The 22,133-nt window shown below is 42.0% G+C and overlaps 1 protein-coding gene across 1 annotated transcript; it reads right to left on the minus strand.

The window, feature by feature from the left end:
• Positions 1 to 2,615: 2,615 nt before the first annotated feature.
• Positions 2,616 to 19,234, minus strand: LOC102942059 (cytochrome P450 2H2). Its single transcript, XM_007053381.3, has 9 exons — positions 18,911 to 19,234; positions 17,143 to 17,305; positions 15,684 to 15,833; positions 13,154 to 13,314; positions 10,761 to 10,937; positions 10,244 to 10,385; positions 9,366 to 9,553; positions 5,703 to 5,844; positions 2,616 to 3,285 (listed from the first exon to the last, which is right to left on the minus strand). The coding sequence occupies exons 1-9, from the start codon at positions 19,088 to 19,090 to the stop codon at positions 3,104 to 3,106; spliced, it is 1,485 nt and encodes a 494-aa protein (XP_007053443.2). The 5' UTR covers positions 19,091 to 19,234; the 3' UTR covers positions 2,616 to 3,103.
• Positions 19,235 to 22,133: the final 2,899 nt, after the last annotated feature.

Raw genomic sequence — 22,133 nt, forward strand, 5'->3', positions numbered from 1 at the left:
AAAAAACCCCATGATCTTTCCCAATCTGACGGGGGGGGGGGGGGGATTTCTTCCCGAATCCAAATATGGCGATCAGTTAGACCCTGAGCATATGGGCAAGATCCAGCAGCCAGACACATGGGAAAGAATTCTATCATTATCTGTTGGAGATATTTGCTACTAGCAGTCACAAATTGGCTACGTGCCACTGTAGCAGTCCCATCAGACCATCCCCTCCAATAAATTTAGCAAGTTTGGTCTTGAAGCCAGTTAGATTTTTTGCCCCCACTGCTCCCCTTGGAAGACTTTTCCAGAACTTCACTCCTCTGAGGGTTAGAAACCTTTGTCTACTTTCAAGCCTAAATTTGGTGATGGCCAGTTTATAGCCATTTTTTCCGGTGTCCACACTGGTGCTTAACTTAAGTAACTCCTCTCCCTCCCTGGTATCTATGCCTGTCAGGTATTTATAGAGAGTAATCATATCTCCCCTCAGCCTTCTTTTAGTTAGGCTAAACAAGTCAAGCTCTTTGAGTCTCCTCTCATAAAGTAGGTTTTCCATTCCTCTGATTGTCCTAGTAGCCCTTCTCTGCACCTGTTCCAGTTTGAATTCATCTTTCTTAAACATGGGAGACCAGAACTGCACACAGTATTCCAGAAGAGGTCCCACCAGTGCTTTGTATAATGGTACTAACACTTCCTTCCCTCTACTGGAAATACCTTGCCTGATGCATCCTAGGACTGCTTTCACTTTTTTCATGGCCACATCACACTGGCGGTTCACAGTCATCCTGCGATCAACCAATACACCCAGGTCTTTCTCCTCCTCTGTCACTTCCAACTGATAAATCCCCAGCTTATAGCAAAAACTCTTGTTGTTAGTCCCTGAACTCATGACTTAACACATTGCACCATTAAATTTCATCCCATTTTTTTACTTCAGTTTCCAAGTCATCCAGATCTTCTTGTATGGTATTTCGGTCCGCCTCTGTACTGGCAATACCTCCCAACTTTGTGTCATCTGCAGATTTTATTAGCACACTCCCATTTTTTGTGCCAAGGTCATTAATAAAAATGTTAACTAAGATTTGCCCCAAGACCGATCCCTGAGGAACTCCACTAGTAAGCTCCCTCCAGTCTAGGGTGACCAGATGTCCCGATTCTATCGGGACAATCCTGTTATTCAGGGATTTGTCAGCCCTTGATCATCTCATCCCTTGATCATCCTACTCCAGCCTGACTTTTCATCTTTTGGTATGACCCATTGTCGTCTCCCTTTTAACCAGTTCCTTATCCACGTTCATGTCTCATATTATTCCCCATCTTTTCCAATTTAACTAAAAATTTCCCATGTGGAACTGTAGCAAATGCCTTACTGAAATCCAGGTTGATTAGATCTACAGTATTTCCTTTGTCTAAAAAAATAATTTATCTTCTCAAAGAAGGAGATCAGTTTTGTATGGCACCATCTACCTTTGGTAAAACCATGTTGTATTTTATCCCAATTACCATTTAGTCCTTAACTACTTTCTCTTTCAAAATTTGTTCCAAGACCTTGCATACAACTGAGATCAAAGTAATAGGCCTCTAGTTTCCCGAATCACTTTCTTCCCCCTTTCTTAAAAATAGGTACCATATTAGCAATTCTCCAGTCATAGGGTATGATCCCCAAGTTTATAGTTTCATTAAAAATCCTTGCTATTGGGCTTTCAATTTCATGTGCCAGTTCTTTTAATATTCTTGGATGGAGATTATCTGGGCTGCCTGATTTAGTTTCAGTAAACTGTTTGAGTTTGACATTCACCTTGGATGTGGTAATTTCTACTTCCATATCCTCGTTCCTATTATCCTCCCCATTACCTAAACTCTTCATTAACCTTATTAATACCCGAGGTAAAGTATTTGTTTAGGTGCTAGGCCATGCCTAGATTATCTTCTGTCTCCACCCCATTCTCAGTGTTCAGCGGTTCCCCCTCTTCTTTCCTTGTTTTCTAATTATTTATATTACTATAGAATCTTTTACAATTTTTCTTAATTTCCTTTGCAAGCTACAACTCTGCTCAGCTTTTGGCAGTTGTGACTTTATCTCTACACTTTCTGACCTCCAAGAGGTAGCTTTCCTTGCCGATCCATCTTATCTTCCATTCCTTGTAGGCTTTCTGCTTTCTCTTAATCACCTGTTTGAGATGCTTGCTCATCCAGCTTGGTCTGGAGCCCTTCCCTATGAATGTTTTCCCCTTGCTTGGGATGCAGGCTTCAGATACTTTAAGTCAAAGTTTAACTCCAAGACTCCTCCAAATTCAGATCCTTGAGTTCTTCAGTCCAATCTACTTCCCTAATTCCCTAATTTTTTAAGTAAGCTCTTTTGAAATAAAGGGCCCTACTTACAATTTATTTTTGTCTTTCTGCCCATTTAGTTTAAACTGAATTACCTCATGATCACTCAAAACAAGGCTGTCTCCTATAACCAGTTCTTCTATGAGGTCCTCATTACTCACCAATACCAAACCTAAAATGGCATCATGTCTTGTTGGTTCAGTGACTACTTGGTGAAGCTCAGTCTCAGCCCTGGAAAAAATATATGTATATATATACACATATAATAAAACTACATAAATATGTATTATGTATTTATTAACACTGTGCTTAGTTTAAATTCCATGAACAAGCAGGGGAGGGAAAACACTAGTTCAGTCTGAAGCCACAGAAACTCCGCCTATCAAAGTAGAATACCAAGCCAAAAGTATTACATCATCACAATTTATTCTCATTGGCTGGTCAGAGAACAAGGTCTGGACACTGTTACTAACTCCTTGTCAATAAAGTAGCCTTACAGCTGCCTAAAGAAGTTCCATAGTTGTCACCACAAATGAACCCAACACATACCCAGCTTCTTGTCACACCTGAGCCTGTCTGAGAACACTACACGATTATTGTACATGGCTTTTTGAGTCAATTGTATGGTTAATTTTTTATATTATACTTAATATTGTTAAATCCAAGTTACATAAAAAACTAGCAACTTATCTGTTTCAAGACAATGAGTTCATTTCTGTCACTGTGTAAATGAGTCCAGAATCAAAGACAATCAAATGCATGCACAGGTCTGGGGATATTGAGGTAACCTTTACCGAGGAAGAACACAGAGCTGGTATGATTTTGGTGCATTTGACACAAAAGTCGTTACTGGCGTTATATCAATGTCTTTGGGATCAACGACAGGTTTCAAGGTAAAGTTCTGCAAAATCGTTGTCAGTAGCAAAAATAGCTCCATCCGAGCCAGACCCTCTCCCACGCAAATCCGCTTCCCTGCAATGAAAGAGGAATTTTGAATTGATGATGGAGATCTTTCTTTGCAGCACATTTTAAATATGGTTATTATGGAAGCAAAATCTCGGTAATTAGATGCACAGAGTAATTCAGGGTAAGTGCATGGAGGATAATGGCTGTCTCTCAGAGTTCAGAGAGGGAAGAAAGTTTACAGGGGTTTAAGAAGCCACTCACAGATTATTTGAAGAATTGAATTCTTTATATTGGCATTTTAAAGGCAGTTGGGGGTGAAGGGTAGGAAGATGTGGGGTTTGAGGAATAGATTATCCATTTCCCAAATGAGCTAAACAGTTTTCTGGGGGAGTGACATGGTGGTGACTGAGTAGAAGGGGAGAAGTAACAAATAGAGAGATGTGGGTGTCCTGAGTAGCAGGATGGAGGAAGAAGGCTGAAAGGCACTGTTAACAGAGTGGCAGGGAGGCTAAGTAGCTTAGATTCAAGTAGAGAACTTAAGTAGCCCCTTGATGACATCAAGAAGGCTGAGGTATTTAATGCACCTTCTGCTTCAGTCTTTACTGGAAAGGTGAAAGGTGACCAGATACCCAACACAATTAATATTAACAGCAAGGGGAAAAAGAAAAGGAGTACTTGTGGCACCTTAGAGACTAACAAATTTATTTGAGCATAAGCTTTCATGAGCTACATGCATTCCAATGAAGTGAGCTGTAGCTCACAAAAGCTTATGCTTAGTCTCTAAGGTGCCGCAAGTACTCCTTTTCTTTTTGCGAATACAGACTAACACGGCTGCTACTCCGAAACCTGTCAACAAGGGGAAAGAAACACACTCCAAAATAGGGGGAGAACAAGTTAAAGAATATTCAGATAAGTTAGATGTAGTCAAATCAGCAGGGCCCAATGAACTTAAGGAACTAGGTGAAGCAATCTCAGAACTGTTAGCTCATGGAGGATGGGTGAGGTTCCAGAAGACTGCAGATGGAAAAACATGGTACCCAGCTTTAACAAGGGGAACAAAGAGGATCTGGGGAATTGTTGACCAGTCAGCCTGGAAAGATACTGGAACAAATTTTTAAACAATCAATTGGTAAATACCTAGAAGATAATAGGGTTATGAGGAATAGCCAGCATGGATTTGTCAAGAGTAAATCATGCCAAACCATCCTGATTTCCTCCTTTAACAGGATTACTGGCCTAGAAAACAGAGGGGGAGCAGTAGATGTGATATATTTTGGTTTAATAAGACTTTTGGCACAGATCTGCATGACATTCTCATGAGCGAGCATGGGAAATGTGGTCTAGATAAATTACTGGTTCAGAACTGGTTGAAAAAACCATACTCAGAGAGTAGCTATCAATGATTTGCTTTCATACTGTGAGGGTGTATAAAATGGGGTCCCAGAAGGGCCTTTCCTGTGTCCTATACTAGTCAATATTTTGATTAATGACTTGGATAATGGAGTGGAGAGTATGCTTATATTTGCACAATTATAATTCACAACTATAAAATAGGGAATAATTGGCTAAGCAGTAGAACTGATGAAAATGATCCAGGGAGGTTATGGTGGATCACAAATTCAATATAAATCAACCATGTGATGCAGTTGCAAAAAAGGCTAATAACATTCTGGGGTGTATTAACAAGAGTGTCATATATAAGACACACGAGGTGATTATCCCATACTGCTCAGCACCAGTGAGGTCTCAGCTGGAGTACCCTCTCCAATTCTGGGATCCACAGTTTAGGAAACATGGATAAATTAGAGAGTGTCCTGAGGAGAGCAACAAAAATGATCAAAGGTTTAGAAAACCTGACCGCTGAGAAATGGTTAACAAAACTGGGCATGTTTAGTTTTGAGAAAGATGATTGAGGCGGGACCTGATAGTCTTCAAAAATGTTAAGGGCTGTTATAAAGAGGATAGGAATCAGTTGTTCTCCCTGTCCACTGAAGGTAGGACAAGTAATGGGCTTAATCTGCAGCAAGGGAGATTTAGGTTGCATATTAGCAAAAACTATCTAACTCTAATGGTAGTTAAACTCTGGAACAGGCTTCCAAGGGAAGTTGTGAAATCCCCATTGTTGGAGGATTTTAAGAACAGGCTGGACAAACACCTGTCAGGGATGGTCTAGATTTACGTGATCCTGCATCAGCGCAGGGGGCTGGACTTGATGACCTATCAAGGTCACTTCCAACCCTGCATTTTGAGGATATCTTTCCAGCGAAGAGAGGGGAGTGTGTATCTAGCTAAAAAAACTCACTTCAGGCAACGAACAGGAAGTGACACTCTTTAAAGACTGATAGATGCTTTGCTAACGTGAGAGACTCTGCTTCATGGGCCACCTGAAAACACTATGCACTAAACAGTCTGAGAGCCACTAGGAAGTTCAAGGCAAAGCCAGAAGACAGTCTGGGATCTGAAATAAAAATGGCTTAATTTACCTGCAGAAAAAGGCATGAAGAAGTCACTCTTCTTAAAGGCACCATTTTCGTCCAAGAAATGTCCCGGGTTAAATTGCTCTGGGTTTGGGAATTCCCTGCTGTCATACAGAACTGACTTCAGTGAAGGAAATATCGTGGTGCCCTGAATTAGCAAATGCAGAAGAAAAGAGTTAAAGTGGTGTCATAAATATAAAGGGAAGGGTAATCACCTTTCTGGATACAGTGCTATAAAATCCCTCCTGGCCAGAGGCAACATCCTGTTACCTGTAAAGGGTTAAGAAGCTCAGTTAACCTGGCTGGCACCTGATCCAAAGGACCAATAAGGAGACAAGATACTTTCAAATCGTGGGGGGGGGACGCGGGGGAAGGGTTTTGTTTGTGCTTTTTTTTTACATGGTTGATCTCTCTTGGGACTGAGAGAGGCCAGACAGAAATCCATCTTCTCCAACCCATCCTAATCCAAGTCTCCAATATTGCAACCAGTATAGGTAAGCCAGGCAAGGCGGATTAGTTTATCTTTTGTTTTATGTGAATTTTCCCTGTGTTAAGAGGGAGGTTTATTCCTGTTTTCTGTAACTTTAAGGTTTTGCCCAGAGGGGGATCCTCTGTGCTTTGAATCTGAATACCCCATAAAGTATTTACCATCCTGATTTTACAGAGGTGATTCTTTTACTTTTTGTTTAATTAAAATTCTTCTTTTAGGAACCTGATTGTTTTTTCATTGTTCTTAAGATCCAAGGGTTTGGGTCTGTGTTCACCTGTACAAATTGGTGAGGATTTTTATCAAGCCTTCCCCAGGAAAGGGGGTATGCAGGGCTTGGGGGGATATTTTGGGGGGAAGACGTCTCCAAGTGGGCTCTTTCCCTGTTCTTTGTTTAACACGCTTGGTGGTGGCAGCATACTGTTCAAGGACAAGACAAAGTTTGTACCTTGGGGAAGTTTTTAATCTAAGCTGGTAAGAATAAGCTTAGGGGGTCTTTCATGCGGGTCCCCACAACTGTACGCTAGAGTTCAGAGTGGGGAAGGAACCCTGACAAGTGGATACTATCCAAAAGAGAGAAGCCCCCAAAATTCACTGAGCTGGACTGTGGAACCTATCTTTGTTTTTCTTCATTTCCTTGCATCCCCTGAATGCCATGCTTTCAACCAGAAGCAGAAATATTAAAATTTCATGAGCACAGTTATACCCACTGAACAGCAGTTTACCCTTTATACTACTCACTGGCAGACCTAGGATATATTGAATGACTTTAGGCAAGTCACTTTTGGTCTCAGACCCCTTGTTACTGCCTCTGTAAATTGGAGACAGTGATACTACCTCCTCTTCATAAAGTGCTCTGAGATACAGGAGCTAAATTTTATTATTATTCAGTATATCAGACCTTGCGAAATACCCCTGCTAGTGAGAGAGAAGCTACATCAAAGGAATTATTTTGGAGGCGTTCTATGGCCTATGTTATACATGAGGTCAGACTAAATGATCACAAGGGTCCCTTTTGGCCTTATATCTCTGTCCACTAGTACCTTTGGAGGATATTAAGTAGAAGCTACTAAAGTAGACATTTTGAAATCAGCAGGTTCAGATAACTTGCATTCGAGAGTTTTTAAAAGGTTGGCCGAGGAGCTTGCTGTACCATTAATGCTGATTTTCAGTAAGTTATCAAACAGTGGGGAAGTTCCAGAAAACTGGAAGAAAACTAATGCTGTGCCCATTTTAAAAAAGGGTCAACAGGATGACCTGAGTAATCACTGGCTTATCAGCCTTACATCAATCCCAGGCAAGATAATGGAACGGATGTTATGAGACTAGATTAATAAAGAACTAAAGGAGGGTAATGTTATTAATGCAAATCAACATGGGATTATGGAAAATAGATTCTTCACACTAAATTATTATCCTTCTTTGATTAAATTAGAAGGGTGTTTCATAAGGGTAGTAGTGACCACCTACTCTACTTAGGCTTCTGTAAGGATGACTTGGTATCATGCAACATTTTGATTAAAAAACCAGAACAATAAAGAATTAATACGGCACAAATTAAATGGATTAAAAACTGGTTAACTGACAGGGCTCAAAATTTAATTGTCAATTGGAAATTGTCAGTGAGTGGGTCTGTTTTCAGTGGGATCCCGCAGGGACTGGTTCTTGGCCCTATGTTATTTAATATTTTTATCAATGACTTGAAGGAAAACACAAAATTATCATTGATAAAGTTTGCAGATGACACAAAAGTTGGAGGCATGGTACATAATGAAAAGGATAGGTCATTGATTCAGAGCAATATAGCTAGCTTGGTGAAATGGGCGCAAGCAAACAATATGTATTTTAATACAGCTAAATATAAACGTATGCATCTGGGAACAAAGAAGGTAGGCCATACTTCCAGGAGGGGGCCTCTATCCAAGTAGAGTAATGACTCTTAAAAAGATTTGGGGGTTGTGGTGGATAATCAGCTTAACATGAGCTCCTAGTGTAATGCTGTAGCCAAATAAGCTAACACTATCCTGGGATGCAGAAACAGGCGAGTCTCGAGTAGGAGTAGCAAGGTTATTTTACCTCTGTATTTGGCACTGGTGAGACCCCTGCTGGAATACTGTGTCCAGTTCTGGTGCCCACAACTCAAATAATTAAAGAATTAGAAAACATGCCTTATGGTGATACGCTCAAGGAGCTCAATCTATTTAGTTTAACAAAGAGAAGGTTAAGGGGTGACTTGATTGCAATCTATAGCTATCTACATGGGGAACAAATATTTAGTAATGGGCTCTTCAGCCTAGCAGAGAGAGGTGTAACATCATCCAGTGGCTGGAAGCTGAAGCTAGACAATTTCAGACTAGAAATAAGGTGGAAGTTTTTATCAGTCAGAATAATTACCCATCGGAACAATTTACCCAGTGATGTGATGGATTCTCCATCACTGACAATTTTTTAAAATCAAGATTGGATGTTTTTCTGAAAGATCTGCTCTTGAACAAGTTCCATGACCCGTGTTATATAGGACATCAAACTAAACGATCACAATGATCCTTCTGGCCTTAGAACCTGTTAGTCTATTTAATATAAATGCAAGTCTATTTTTCAACATTTAATATACAAAAACCAAGAATTAACTGTGTGAGCTTGACTCACTGTTAAAAATGCCTTAATCTTGAAGTATAGTTTTTGCTTTGTTTCATATTTGTACTGATTGACTTGCATTCAGATCAGAACTAAGCAAAGGTGAGGAGGGCTCCAATACTTTTTGAACTTATTCAGTCATTGCTCATTCGCATTTGCTATGTTGTTTTGTTTGTGACCTAACTGTGCCAAGAAATTTCCCCAGAAACAAAATCCCGTTGGCCTCAAAATAGAAGAATGTTTGCACACACTAGTTTGATATCAAATCTTAGCTGAGTACCCTTGCTAAAAAGTTATTCCCTATTCCACATCTACGATCTGAAACCCTGTCCAGGAATGAAAGTCCAGCCTGCATATTGCAAACTGCTGTTCTGCTTCATGCAGAGGCTTGGAGGGATTCAATAATAATTGGTAAAAGAGCAAAAAAAAAAAAAAAAACCCACCACACAAAATCTAGTTGAAGCATTTCTATAGCGAATAACTCAGCATTAAAAGGAGAAAAAGGTAAAAGAACTCGACCCTTCACAAACACATTGAGAACTGACCTTGGGAATAAGGTACTGTTTGAGACGAACATCTCTAGTCACGGCATGTGGCAAACCTAATGGGACAAGATCGATGTATCTCTGGATTTCATGTACCACAGCATCTGTGTAGGGCATCTGGCTTCGATCCGCCATGCAGGGGCTTCGGCTTCGGCCAATCACACGGTCAATCTCTTCATGAACTTTCTCTGTCATCAGATTAATGCAGTTTAACAATAATGATAAAGAACAGGATTCACAGAGATTTGCCCACCATTCTGTCACACTGTATGCAAATTGGGATTATAACAAAACTGGTCAATTTGGTGCTACAGAAGCTACTGACCATGGCAGCTATGACAAAGTGCAATAATATAATTCCAACGCAGTGATTTTACTTATGCCCAGTTATGAGAAAAATGGGATGTTAGACTTAATGGGATGTTACCACAAGTGCATATAACCAACTGCTCAGCAAGAGATTTGTCCTAAACCTTTCCCCACCAAAGTCAAATCATGGTTGTGCAGATGGAGGAAGCCCATGAGGTGGAATTCACCTTGCACCTGTCTGCTCTGTGCGTAGTCTCTAGCACTGGCAGAGCTCTGATTTAGAACCTTACACAATCCTGACACCGACAAGCTGATTAAATCTGAAGACACAATGACTTTGCCATTTCACATGCCTGGAGTGTGAAGGTATCTGTAACTCACAGAACAGGCACCGCGCGGTCAGTGACAATGGAGGCTCCCACAGCATTAATTCCTTCCCCCTGCATGGGAGCCTCAACACCGATCTGGATTTGAGAGAGGAATTCAATCAGAATGGCCCATTCAGCCTTTGGACCCTTTGCTTAGACTATCAATACAGGGACAAGTAATGCCCATTGTAATGGTGTTACCTTCTATTTCTGGGTATTTCAGAAGAATCAGGAGTCCAAATTTCATGGTGATGCTGGTTGTCCCCGTTCCAGCAATAAATAACTCTACTGTGCTTCGTACCAGACTTCCCACATTAAAGTCTGACTGGCCATTCTTTTGCTCCTACAAAAAGATTTGGTGAAGATCTTTGATTCTTGGCAGTAAAACTGTAGGATATGTTCAGATATATATTCTTCTACCCAACAGATGACCCACCTCTGATCATTATAAAAATCCCACACAAATGGCCGACAGCACTTGAGATTTCAGCATCATTACTGCATTGGGCCTTTTCTGTCCAATAAGGTGATTTTTTTCTTTACTTGAAGGAAGAGAGCAGAGCTTGACCATTATAATGTATGTTCCTTGGGCAGAGACCATGTGTCCCCTTCAGGTCTTCTCCAAAGCCATGTACTATGTTACTGCTTCACAAATTAATCTCGATCATACATATAATCCACTCCACAGTAAAGAGGAAGGGCTACTTCCCTCACATACCTCTTCCACTTTGATGAAGAAAGCATCGATAAAGTCTCGAGGACAGCTGGGATCCAGAGACTCTTTATGCATATTCACTCTCTCCAGAACAAATTTTCTGAACTCCAAACCATTTTTAAATAGCCTGTGGTGAGGCCCAGGCATGTAATCCATGAGAGTCGGGAAAAAATTGTACAGCTGTAAAGGATGAAAGAAAAACACAGCTGGATTTATCTGGACGCAACAGATAATTATAGTGTTCATGCAAATGACCCACTACAGCTGTACAATTCAGTGTTTCTTTGGCACCTTCTTATCAAAATGAATTCAACAGAACGTTGCAAACTCTACTAAGTGTGACAGACTCAGACAAGTGGAGTACAGGAGTTTGGTAGAAGGCAAATATACTGGCCACTGGATGAATAGTTTTCTGTTCCCTGAGTGACCAGAGCAGGGGCTGCCCTAGAACAATCAGGAACCTGCTAGAACCAATTAAGACAGGCAAGCTAATCAAGACACCTGGAGTCAATTAAGAACTTTCTAGAATCAATTATGGCAGGCAGGCTAATCAGGACACCTGGTTTAAAAAGGACCTCCCATCAGTTAAGAGGGGGGTGCATAAGGAGCTGGGAGTGAGAGGATATGCTGCTGGAGGACTGAGGAGTACAAGCATTATCAGACACCAGGAGGAAGATCTTGTGGTGAGGATAATGAAGGTGTTGGGAGTAGGCTATGGGGAGGTAGCCCAGGGAGTTGTAGCTGTCATGCAGCTATTACAGGAGGCACTCTCGACAGCTGCAATCCACAGGGTCCTGGGCTGGAACCTGGAGGAGAGGGCAGGCCCGGGTTCCCCCGAAACCTCCCAGCTCCTGATCAAACACAGGAGAAGTTGACCTGGACTGTGGGTTCCACCAGAGGGGAGGTCTCTGGGCTGTTCCCTGACCTACATGGTGGATCAGCAGAGACTGAGGGGGATTGTTCTTCTCTTTTTCCCCATGCTGGCCAGTGATGAGGTTACCTGAGTGAACGGCAGATTTGAGCCACGAAAGTGGCCAAACTGAGGGCTGCCGTGAATCTCTGAGGCCAATAAGTGCAGGACCCACCAAGGTAGAGGAGAAACTTTGTCACATAAGTCGGACTACCCAACATACATAAATTCCTCACAAACGCAGCAGTGACACTGTGGCACTCTGTACCTGTAAGCAACACCCTGGAACCCTATATTCACCACTCTCATATAATTATGATATGTTTCATGCAAAGCATACCCTGCACGATATATGAAAAGTCATGATCTGCTGAAACACATTGTTCTGTCCAAATGTGTATATCATTAGTGTGGATCAAGTTATGAGATTTTGCTTTATGGTTGTTACTGAAATATATTGTAAATTTGCCAGTGGCATACAAAGAAAGCAAACCACTCACAGGAGGGTACTTGAGGACAGAGAACTTGAGGACTCAATGACCACTAATAAACAGGGGACTTGTAATCAAGGGATTTACACTTCAAGGACAGTTGTGCAAGCACCACACAACAGGGACTACCGGACCCCGTGACTCCATTGGACAAGACCACTCCAGGGGGGTTGCTCAACCAAAGGTCTTGGGGAAGCTCTCCAGGACATGCCGAGACAAGTGTCTTCTAGGCCCAGGGACTAAGGATATAAAAGAGGGAACAGTGGCCATATATTTTGGCCTCTCTCCTCCCACAACTCAACATCTGGAAACACACCTGGAGGACAAAGACTGTGAACTGGGGAGGTGGTCCTGGGATAGAGGAGAATTCCAGCCTGTGTATTGAAGATCTGTATCCTGCTTGGACTATCTATCAGGGTGAGACCCTGCTTGATTCAACTCCTGTTTAGTTTCTAGAACTTAGATTGTGTGCTTATTTTTATATTTTTGGTAACCATCTCTATCCTTTATGCCTACCACTTATCGCTTAAAATCTATTTTTCTGTCATTAATAAATCTGTTTTATATTTTACTTAAAATACCATGTTTGGTGGCTGGCTGTGAACTGGAAGTGAAAGGAAGTTTGCTTTGGAGGTGAGGAATGTGATCACATTCACCTATCACGTTGCAAATCTGCTAGGGCATGCTATAGTGTTGATATTGATATCAGTGTTTTTACTGGTGATTTCCTTGATTTTTACCAATTGTGTAGATAGAGAATGTCCTCAAGCAAACTTAATTCTGAGCTAACAAAGTCTTTTGTGGAGGAATTTAAACAATCCTTAGATAGAAGCTGTAGGGTCAGCATGGTAGTAGCATAAGCCTAACAAGGAGAAGGAGACCATTATGGGAATCTGAAATAACAATTGTTTAAGGAAAATTAATAGTCAAAGAAAGAAATCTCTGTCCCCTCTCCCAGTACAAAGGAGAAGAATGGAATAAACCCCTGAACATACCGCTGTCCAGGGGGAGCGCTGGAGCTTGCCATTTTCCTCTATGAGATTTATTAAAGTCACAAACTTCTTATCTTCATAGTCAAACCGGTCCCCAAAGACGATGGCGCAGATGATGTTGGAGACGGCGTGGGTGAGGAAGAGGGTGGGGTCAAAGGGCTGCGCTGGAGCAAAACAAAACTAAAAAGAGTTAGTTTTAATTCAGTGTCTTGACCCTCAGCGCCAGAGTCACTAGCAACACTGGGACATTGTGGATCTCCAACCATAAGGCAGGACTCAAGGTGGGGCTGACAGCAATATTCCCTGGGGAGGGTGGGTTAGGGCTGCGCCAACCCCCACTCTTACCTCTCACATGCTAAATTAAACACGTGCCACTTTTTTTTCTTGGCAATCAGTTTTCACTCTGTCTGCTCTGCTGCTCTCTGCTGGGCACACTCTGGCCAACAGTGCCTCTCTGGGTGACGCCTGCCTGTCTGTCTTGGGGCCCATTTCACAGAAAGGATCCCAACCTGTTCACAACAGGATCCTGCTCAGAGGGCTCTGCCTGAGCCATTGCTTGTGTTGTTGTAGCATCATCACTAACTCCCAGAGCGCAGCAATCTCCCCTTGGCACTGCCAGGCCAGGCCGTGCAGCGTAAACACACGACTGTTGTGCTAGGGAAGGAATAAAGGCTCCCAGCACAACAGCAGAGGGGAGGGGGCTGCTTTCTGCCCTCACTGTGCACTAAGCAGGCCCCACAGCTCAGCTAACACAGCTGGAGAGGCTGAATTTCCCACTGGCTCACCAGTGACATCTTAGCTTCCATTTCAGGTTCTTCCTTCCTCAAAAGCACAAGGAACACACGGGGCTGGTAACTGAGAGCTAACCTGGGGCTGCAGCATCAGAGGGACCGGCACAACATTCCTGGGAATTATGGGCAAGAGTTCACCCCTCTGACTTGAGGCCACAGTGCTCCTGGGGAACATCCAGAAGCAGCATTTTCTTCATGCACCAGACCCCTACTCGTGTCCCTCACCCGTCGATTCTCTTTGACTCATTCCCAACAGCAATAGCTGCCCTTGGCTCAGGTGCACAAGTTGCAGCACTAATGTGGTACCAGGGGTGGGGAAGGGACTCAGTGCATTCTCCTCTCCCACTCACAATTCACCAGATGGGCAGAGCCAACTTCAGTTTAGCCCTTAGTGTTGCATTAAATATTGCAAGAGGCAGGGTGACCTTGTGGTTAAGACACTGGCATGGGTCTCAGTTCTCCACCTCTAAAATAGCAGGGAAAATCATTCATTTCTTCCACTGTTTTCATTCACGTCTATTTAAGATGTACACTGCTTGGGACACGGATTGTCTCAAACCATTTGTTCCAAAAGTCCATATGCAAAGGAGCCCCAATATCAGCTGGGACCGCTAGACGTTACTGGAATATAAATAATAATTTAGGAGTGTCACTGGCACTGACACAGAAGAGCTCTGATATTTCACATATCTCAGCAGAATCTCAAATACAACAGGTGGAACAGACAAAGACATTAAAGCCAGAATAGCAAAAGCCAGACATGCCCTTGTAACTCTAAATCCGATCTGGAGAAATACAAATCTTACCTTCCCAGCTAAACTTCAAATATTTAGCACCATTGTAAAGTCAGTCTTACTATATCGTGCTGAAACTTGGAAACATATTGAGACCTTATATCTATACTCCAAGTTCTTATAAACAACTGCCGTAGACAAATCCTCAATATCAGATGGGTAGAAAAAAAAAATCACAAATGAAGAACTCTGGAGGAAGATGAAACAAAAACTGATGGGACAGGAAATTCTGGAATGCAGATGGCTAGAACATACATGGACAAAAGACTTGAATAATATAATAAGACAGGCATTGGACTGGAACTCCCATGGCAAGAGGCAATAAGGTAGACCATGAATAACATGGAAATGCACAATATAAGCAGAATTGTTAGTTAGCAAATTGACATTGGAAAAAACTAAGACTGCAGTAGGAGACTGGCAAAGATGGAAGGTGCTGGGGAAGGCCTTATGTTCCACAAGGAATGAAGAGGAATAACGTAAGAGACAATGAGTGCCCGTTATGAAGCACTGTAAATGTACACCGTGATTTCAAACATTCTGATGGAGCCTATCACTATCAAATGTAGGTGCCAAATGTGTATCAGATATCTAGCCGAGAGAAAATGAGAAGAAGCAAACTGTAGGCCTGGGTGTCTTGTTAACCCAGCACACTGGAACTAACCCGCTCTAATATGGCTCACTGTGTTAGTGTCTGTACACTCGAGACAAATATCTTCCATTTGCTCATTGATCACAGATCAGAGGGGAGAAAATGTGAGAAAGAAACAGCCAGAAATGGTCATCTCTGGAATGTTTCACGCATCCTTTCCCATTACATTAACACGGGTTGTTATATGTGCAGTTAATGGCTTGAGTTATAAGATGTTTGAACTAAACATCATGAAAAACAGAAAGACAAGAGTCTTTGATTCCCTCAGTTTCCAACAGACATGAAACGATGCCCACCATTTGTGTTTCTGAGCCTTTCCACTAGAAAACGGGTTTCTTCCTGGATACGCTCCTCAATGCTTTTCTTCCCCATCCCAAAATTTCTCAGGTTAGTGAGGGCAAATCGGCGGAGCTTCTTCCACCGCTCCCCATTGCTGAAAACAATACCTGGAAATGGGAAGAGAACAGGAATGAAAGGAGGGAGGGCCAGACTCAGTTTGCCTCTTTGAAATATACCCAAACATTGGTGAGTCAAAGGTTCCATTTCAACTTAACTGATATTGTGTCTGTGTTCTACTAGGGAGACGACATTACAGCTACATTGCAAATACTGATTGCAGTATTGCTATTGCCATGTGGGACCCCGGATATCAGAGAGACAAGGTAGGTGAGGTCATATCTTCTATGGGACCAACCTGTGTTGATGGAAGGACAAGCTTTTGAGCTGCACTGAGCTCTTCCTCAGGTCTGCAGCAGTTAATTAGCGTGTCCAAGCTAAAAACAAGGTGGGACAGACTGCAAAAGAGGTTCACTCTTAAAGAAACACTGTTTTTATGGCCGATTGCAATGATTTATAAGACACCCTGCTGACTACTAACCCTCCATCATCCCACCACTGCAGAGGTGTTAATTGGCCATTATAGGTCACTTCATTTTCAGTGGTTTCCCAGAATGTGACCAAATTACAAGCCTTTGAAAAAAATCACATTTCACACAATAGAGTTTAGTAGCTAAAATCTCCAAAGGTTCTGTCCTCCGGAGACATGCACCAGCGCCGCACAGCACTTTGTGCCTGTCCACATGTGAGATGAAAACCTACTACTGCTATCAGTTACTCCATTAACTCATGCAACTACACAGACATATCTTAATTCTAGCATTCCCTAATTTCTGAGAACTTGACTTTACAACCTTAATAATGTTCCTTTCACATAGTTTTTTCCCTGTGTAGTCAAGTAACTATGCTGAAGGTTGTTTTCACAGTCACTGTGATAGTAATATAACTATTCTTCACTTAATGAATAAATAAGTTAAGAGACTTCCTGAAAAGGACATCTTGGAATTTCCATATTTATTATTCCCTCACTTTTTATTATGAAAGGATAAAAATAATCCTTCTCCGCTCATGGAATCTACCTAGTTAGGGAGGACAGGTGAAGAAGGGGACAGGAATTCATGGTTTGTTCTGACCCTTTTTGCCAATCCAGCCCTGCTCTCCTGGCTGTATTCTGGGCCTTGGAAGGTAGATTGGCCTGGCTGTTTGTTACCTCTTATAAACCTGTAGTGAGATGCTAGGAACCATTCATGTCAGTGAACCAGTAGTGCAATGAGGAATGAGCTCTGGAACCAAGACTATTTATCCAATATTTACAACTGCATCATTGAAGCTCCAGCTGTTTCCGCTTTTCAGTTCTCAATTGTGTTCTCCCCATACAGAGAACATCAGCTCTATATGCTGAAGTTATTTGAAACGTACCTGGTTCCTGTGCCATTTTTTCAAATAATGGCATACTTCCTCTTCCACTGAACTCCTCCCCAAGACCGATGAGAGCTTCCTTCACAATCTCATATCCATACAACACCACAACCCGTTCTGAGCCTAAATATATTGTGAAAATCGAGCCGTACTTTTCACTGAGCTGTAAAAATTTAGCACAAAGACCAATAAGTTTTAAGTTAGATCCACTTATTTAGGATAAGAATTCGGGAAGATCAAATTATAAACTGATGAATTGCTCTCATGCCACTGAGCTAATACTAGGCAAGTTTTACTACTGGTCATCGTCCAAAGTTGGCCATTTCAGCCCAGATCCTCCAAGGTATTTAGGAGCCTAACTCCATGGATTTCAATGAGAGTTATGCGCCTACATATCTTGGAGAATCTGGGACTTCCTGACTTTTCAGTGCTTCACTTTGTTATCCTCATATTTTAAACATTTTTCCCTATAGCTGTGTGTGTCTGAGTGCTCCCAGGATAATTCTGTCCGTGTTATACAATTATCTCATTATAAGAGCAGACTGCATCAATATAGGGCCTTTCAATGGTGATCTTGAGTGCTATGTTAAAATGACAATTTTAACTCCACAGAAACGCTGCTTGCATTTATTCAGTCATGGCAGCTGATTTGACAATAGCAAGAGAGATGTTTCCCTTCATTTTACTTCTGTCAGCCCTGCAGAGCCAAAGACAGACAGAAGTGAGATTCTGTTTCCCCTTTTATATCACCAACAGAATTATTATCCAATTTCCAATTGATTACATCTGTGCAAATATACAGACAAACACATCTGTATCTCAGGGCATGATGTGAAGACAATGAGGGTAAACAGCTGTAACAGGGGGCAGAATGACAGGTTTCAGAGTAACAGCCGTGTTAGTCTGTATTCGCAAAAAGAAAAGGAGTACTTGTGGCACCTTAGAGACTAACCAATTTATTTGAGCATAAGCTTTCGTGAGCTACAGCTCACTTCATCGGATGCATACTGTGGAAAGTGTAGAAGATCTTATTATATACACACAAAGCATCCGATGTAGTGTATCCACAGTATGCATCCGATGAAGTGAGCTGTAGCTCACGAAAGCTTATGCTCAAATAAATTGGTTAGTCTCTAAGGTGCCACAAGTACTTCTTTTCTTTTTGGGGGCAGAATTTTTCTTGTACAATCCTCATTATTTGTGATGATTTGCCAGAAGGAAAGAATCAAACCTGTCTCTCCAATCCCAGGGTGTGTCTGCAGAGCTGGCTAAAATGCCAGAACATGGAGCACTACAATGTCATTTCTCCAAAGCTGACCTGCAGTTTCTGCCTTACCATCATTTTGCGATGCAGACAAGTATCATTAGAGCAATTTTACAGATGGGAAAATTAAGGCACAGAGGGGTTAAGTGACACGCCCAAGAGCACACCTGGAGTCTGTAGCAGAGGTAGGAACAGTACCCAAGGCACCAGACTGCCAGTTCTTTATATAACCTACTAGACCACTTTCCACACCCTGTGACAACTTGTACTCACTGCAGTGCAGCTGCAGGGGGCACTCTGGATTAGCTGTGAATAAGACCCCCTCTAAAACAAGCAGTATATTATCACCAACCATTTACATCTAGCCTCCAAGACTGATTGTTTTGTGAAATAAGAAGTCAGAAATTTGAGCTAATGTGGAACTGCTGCCAGGCTAGGCTTGAGCCAGGCTCTGTTTAATGTCCACCTACAACCCAGCAACTGATACCATGAAAACACCCTTACCTCATCTACATGTTGGGGTAAATTCTTCGTATTTAGCTGCAGCGTGTTCCCTATGATGGGAAAAGCAACAGGGCCAGGAGGCAGCTTCCCACTTTCAGACACCTTTCTCCATGCCGAAAGGAAAAGAAGGCAAGAGACACAAATCACCAGGAAAACACTTGTTGCTCCCAGAGGTTCCATTGCAGAGTGTAGCAATTATTCTGGGTTTGAACAGGGGTTTACTTTGTATTTCAGACTCCTCAGTTTTTATATTCTACACAGCAAAAAGAGGGTGCAAGCAATTAGCCAATAGGAGCTCTCAGTTCCTCTGAGTTAACAAGATAAGCTCTGAACTAACAATGGTGACTGGAACTGTCACACTAGGAATGAATTCCTTTGAACTTTTATTGGTATATAATCTCTGTTTGCCCTTGTGTACTCACTGACAGAGCATGAAAATTAATTATAAACTGAATCCCTGTCAAACTGCCCAAACTATCATGAAATCATCCTCTCTCTGCACCCATCGGGTTAAACGTTCCTCATCAACTTGGTGCCAGCTGGAACATTATAGACATACAATGATGATTCCTTTTCATGTTGCTCTCCAGGATTTAGCCTATGGATTGCTGAGCAGCAGACACTTAAGAAAAACACCAAGCTGAATGTTTGATAAAAATTCAAACTGAATCCTGAACCTTTTCGTCTGGTTAACCATTAAAAAATGTGACCCTTCCCCTCCCCCTTATATTCAACCTGTACAACTCTCGATTTCAAACTGAAACATTAAACAAATCTAAACAAATACTTTGCCTCAGTCTTTAATGAGGCTAATGAGGAGCTTAGGGATAATGGTAGGACGACAAATGGGAAGGAGGATATGGAGGTAGATATTACCACATCTGAGGTAGAAGCGAAACTTGAACAGCTTAATGGGACTAAATCGGGGGGCCCAGATAATCTTCATCCAAGAATATTAAAGGAACTGGCACATGAAATTGCAAGCCCATTAGCAAAAAATTTTAATGAATCTGTAAACTCAGGGGTTGTACCGTATGACTGGAGAATTGCTAACATAATTCCTGTTTTTAAGAAAGGAAAAAAACGTGATCCGAGTAACTACAGGCCTGTTAGTTTGACATCTGTAGTATTGTAAGATCTTGGAAAAAATTTTGAAGGAAAAAGTAGTTAAGGACATTGAGGTCAATGGTAATTGGGACAAAATACAACATGGTTTTACAAAAGGAAGATCGTGCCAAACCAACCTGATCTCCTTCTTTGAGAAGGTAACAGATTTTTTAGACAAAGGAAATGCAGTGGATCTAATTTACCTCGATTTCAGTAAGGCATTTGATACGGTTCCACATGGGGAATTATTAGCTAAATTGGAAAAGATGGGGATCAATATGAAAATTGAAAGGTGGATAAGGAACTGGTTAAAGGGGAGACTACAACGGGTCACACTGAAAGGTGAACTGTCAGGCTGGAAGGAGGTTACTAGTGGAGTTCTCAGGGATCAGTTTTGGGACCGATCTTATTTAATCTCTTTATTACTGACCTTGGCACAAAAAGCTGGAATGTGCTAATAAAGTTTGTGGAGGACACAAAGCTGGGAGGTATTGCCAATACAGAGAAGGACCGGGATATCATACAGGAAGATCTGGATGACCTTGTAAACTGGAGTAATAGTAACAGGATGAAATTTAATAGTGAAAAGTGCAAGGCCATGCATTTAGGAATTAATAACAAGAATTTTTGTTATAAACTGGGGACGCACCACTTGGAAGTAACAGAGGAGGAGAAGGACCTCAGAGTATTGGTTGACCACAGGATGACTATGAGCTGCGAATGTGATATGGCCGTGAAAAAAGCTAATGCAGTCTTGGGATGCATCAGGCAAGATATTTCCTCTGGAGATAAGGAGGTTTTAGTACCATTATACAAGGCACTGGTGAGACCTCATCTGGAATACTGTGTGCAGTTCTGGTCTCCCATGTTTAAGAAAGATGAATTCAAACTGGAACAGGTACAGAGAAGGGCTACTAGGATGATCCGAGGAATGGAAAACCAGTCTTATGAAAGGAGACTCAAAGAGCTTGGCTTGTTTAGCCTAACCAAAAGAAGGCTGAGGGGAGATATGATTGCTCTTTATAAATATGTCAGGGGAATAAATACCACAGAGGGAGAAGAATTATTTAAGCTCAGTACCAATGTGGACACAAGAGCAAATGGATATAAACTGGCCATCAGAAGTTTAGACTTGAAATTAGACAAAGGTTTCTAAACAGAGGAGTGAAGTTCTGGAACAGCCTTCCAAGGGAAGCAGTGGGGGCAAAAGACATATCTGGCTTCAAGACTAAGCTTGATAAGTTTATGGAAGGGATGATATGATGGGATAGCCTAATTTTGGTAATTAACTGATCTTCAACTATTAGTGGTAGATATGCCCAATGGCCTGTGACGGGATGCTAGATGGGATGGGATCTGAGTTACTACAGAGAATTCTTTCCTGGGTGTCTGGCTGGTGAGTCTTGCCCACATGCTCAGGGTTTAGCTGATCGCCATATTTGGGGTCAGGAAGGAATTTTCCTCCAGGGCAGATTGGCAGAGGCCCGGGGGGGGGCGGGGGTTCGCCTTCCTCTGCAGTGTGGGACACGGGTCACTTGCTGGAGGATTCTCTGCACCTCGAAGTCTTTAAACCATGATTTGAGGACTTCAGTAGCTCAGACATAGCTTAGAGGTTTGTTACAGGAGTGGGTGGGTGAGATTCTGTGGCCTGCGTTGTGCAGGAGGTCAGACTAGACGATCATAATGGTCCCTTCTGACCTTAAAGTTTACGATTCTATGATTAAGCCTCTGAGACGGAAGACTTGATGTGACCTGGAAGTCAGTGGAAATATTTCCATTTATTTCAGTGGGATTTGGATCAGGGTCCAGGAGAAGTTATTGAAATAGGATGTGAAGGGACCAACTCTTCAGGTCAGAGTGGAGCTTAAAAGAAAACCAGTGGTTTCAAAGTTTTGAAATGCAGAGCTAACATCGAGTCAGAGATTTTCAGGCAGAAGAATCTAGATCCTCTATTCTGACATCCTGGGTATAACCAACAACCAGATCTTCCAGAAAGGCACCAAATCTCAATGTGAAAACCTCAAGAGATGGACAATTCACCACTTGGTAGTCTCTTCAGTGGTTAATCACCCTCAGTATTAAAAACATGCCTCATTCTAATTTGAGTTTGACTGGC

Source organism: Chelonia mydas, chromosome 7, assembly GCF_015237465.2.
Source record: "Chelonia mydas isolate rCheMyd1 chromosome 7, rCheMyd1.pri.v2, whole genome shotgun sequence".
Lineage (NCBI taxonomy): Eukaryota > Metazoa > Chordata > Testudines > Cheloniidae > Chelonia > Chelonia mydas.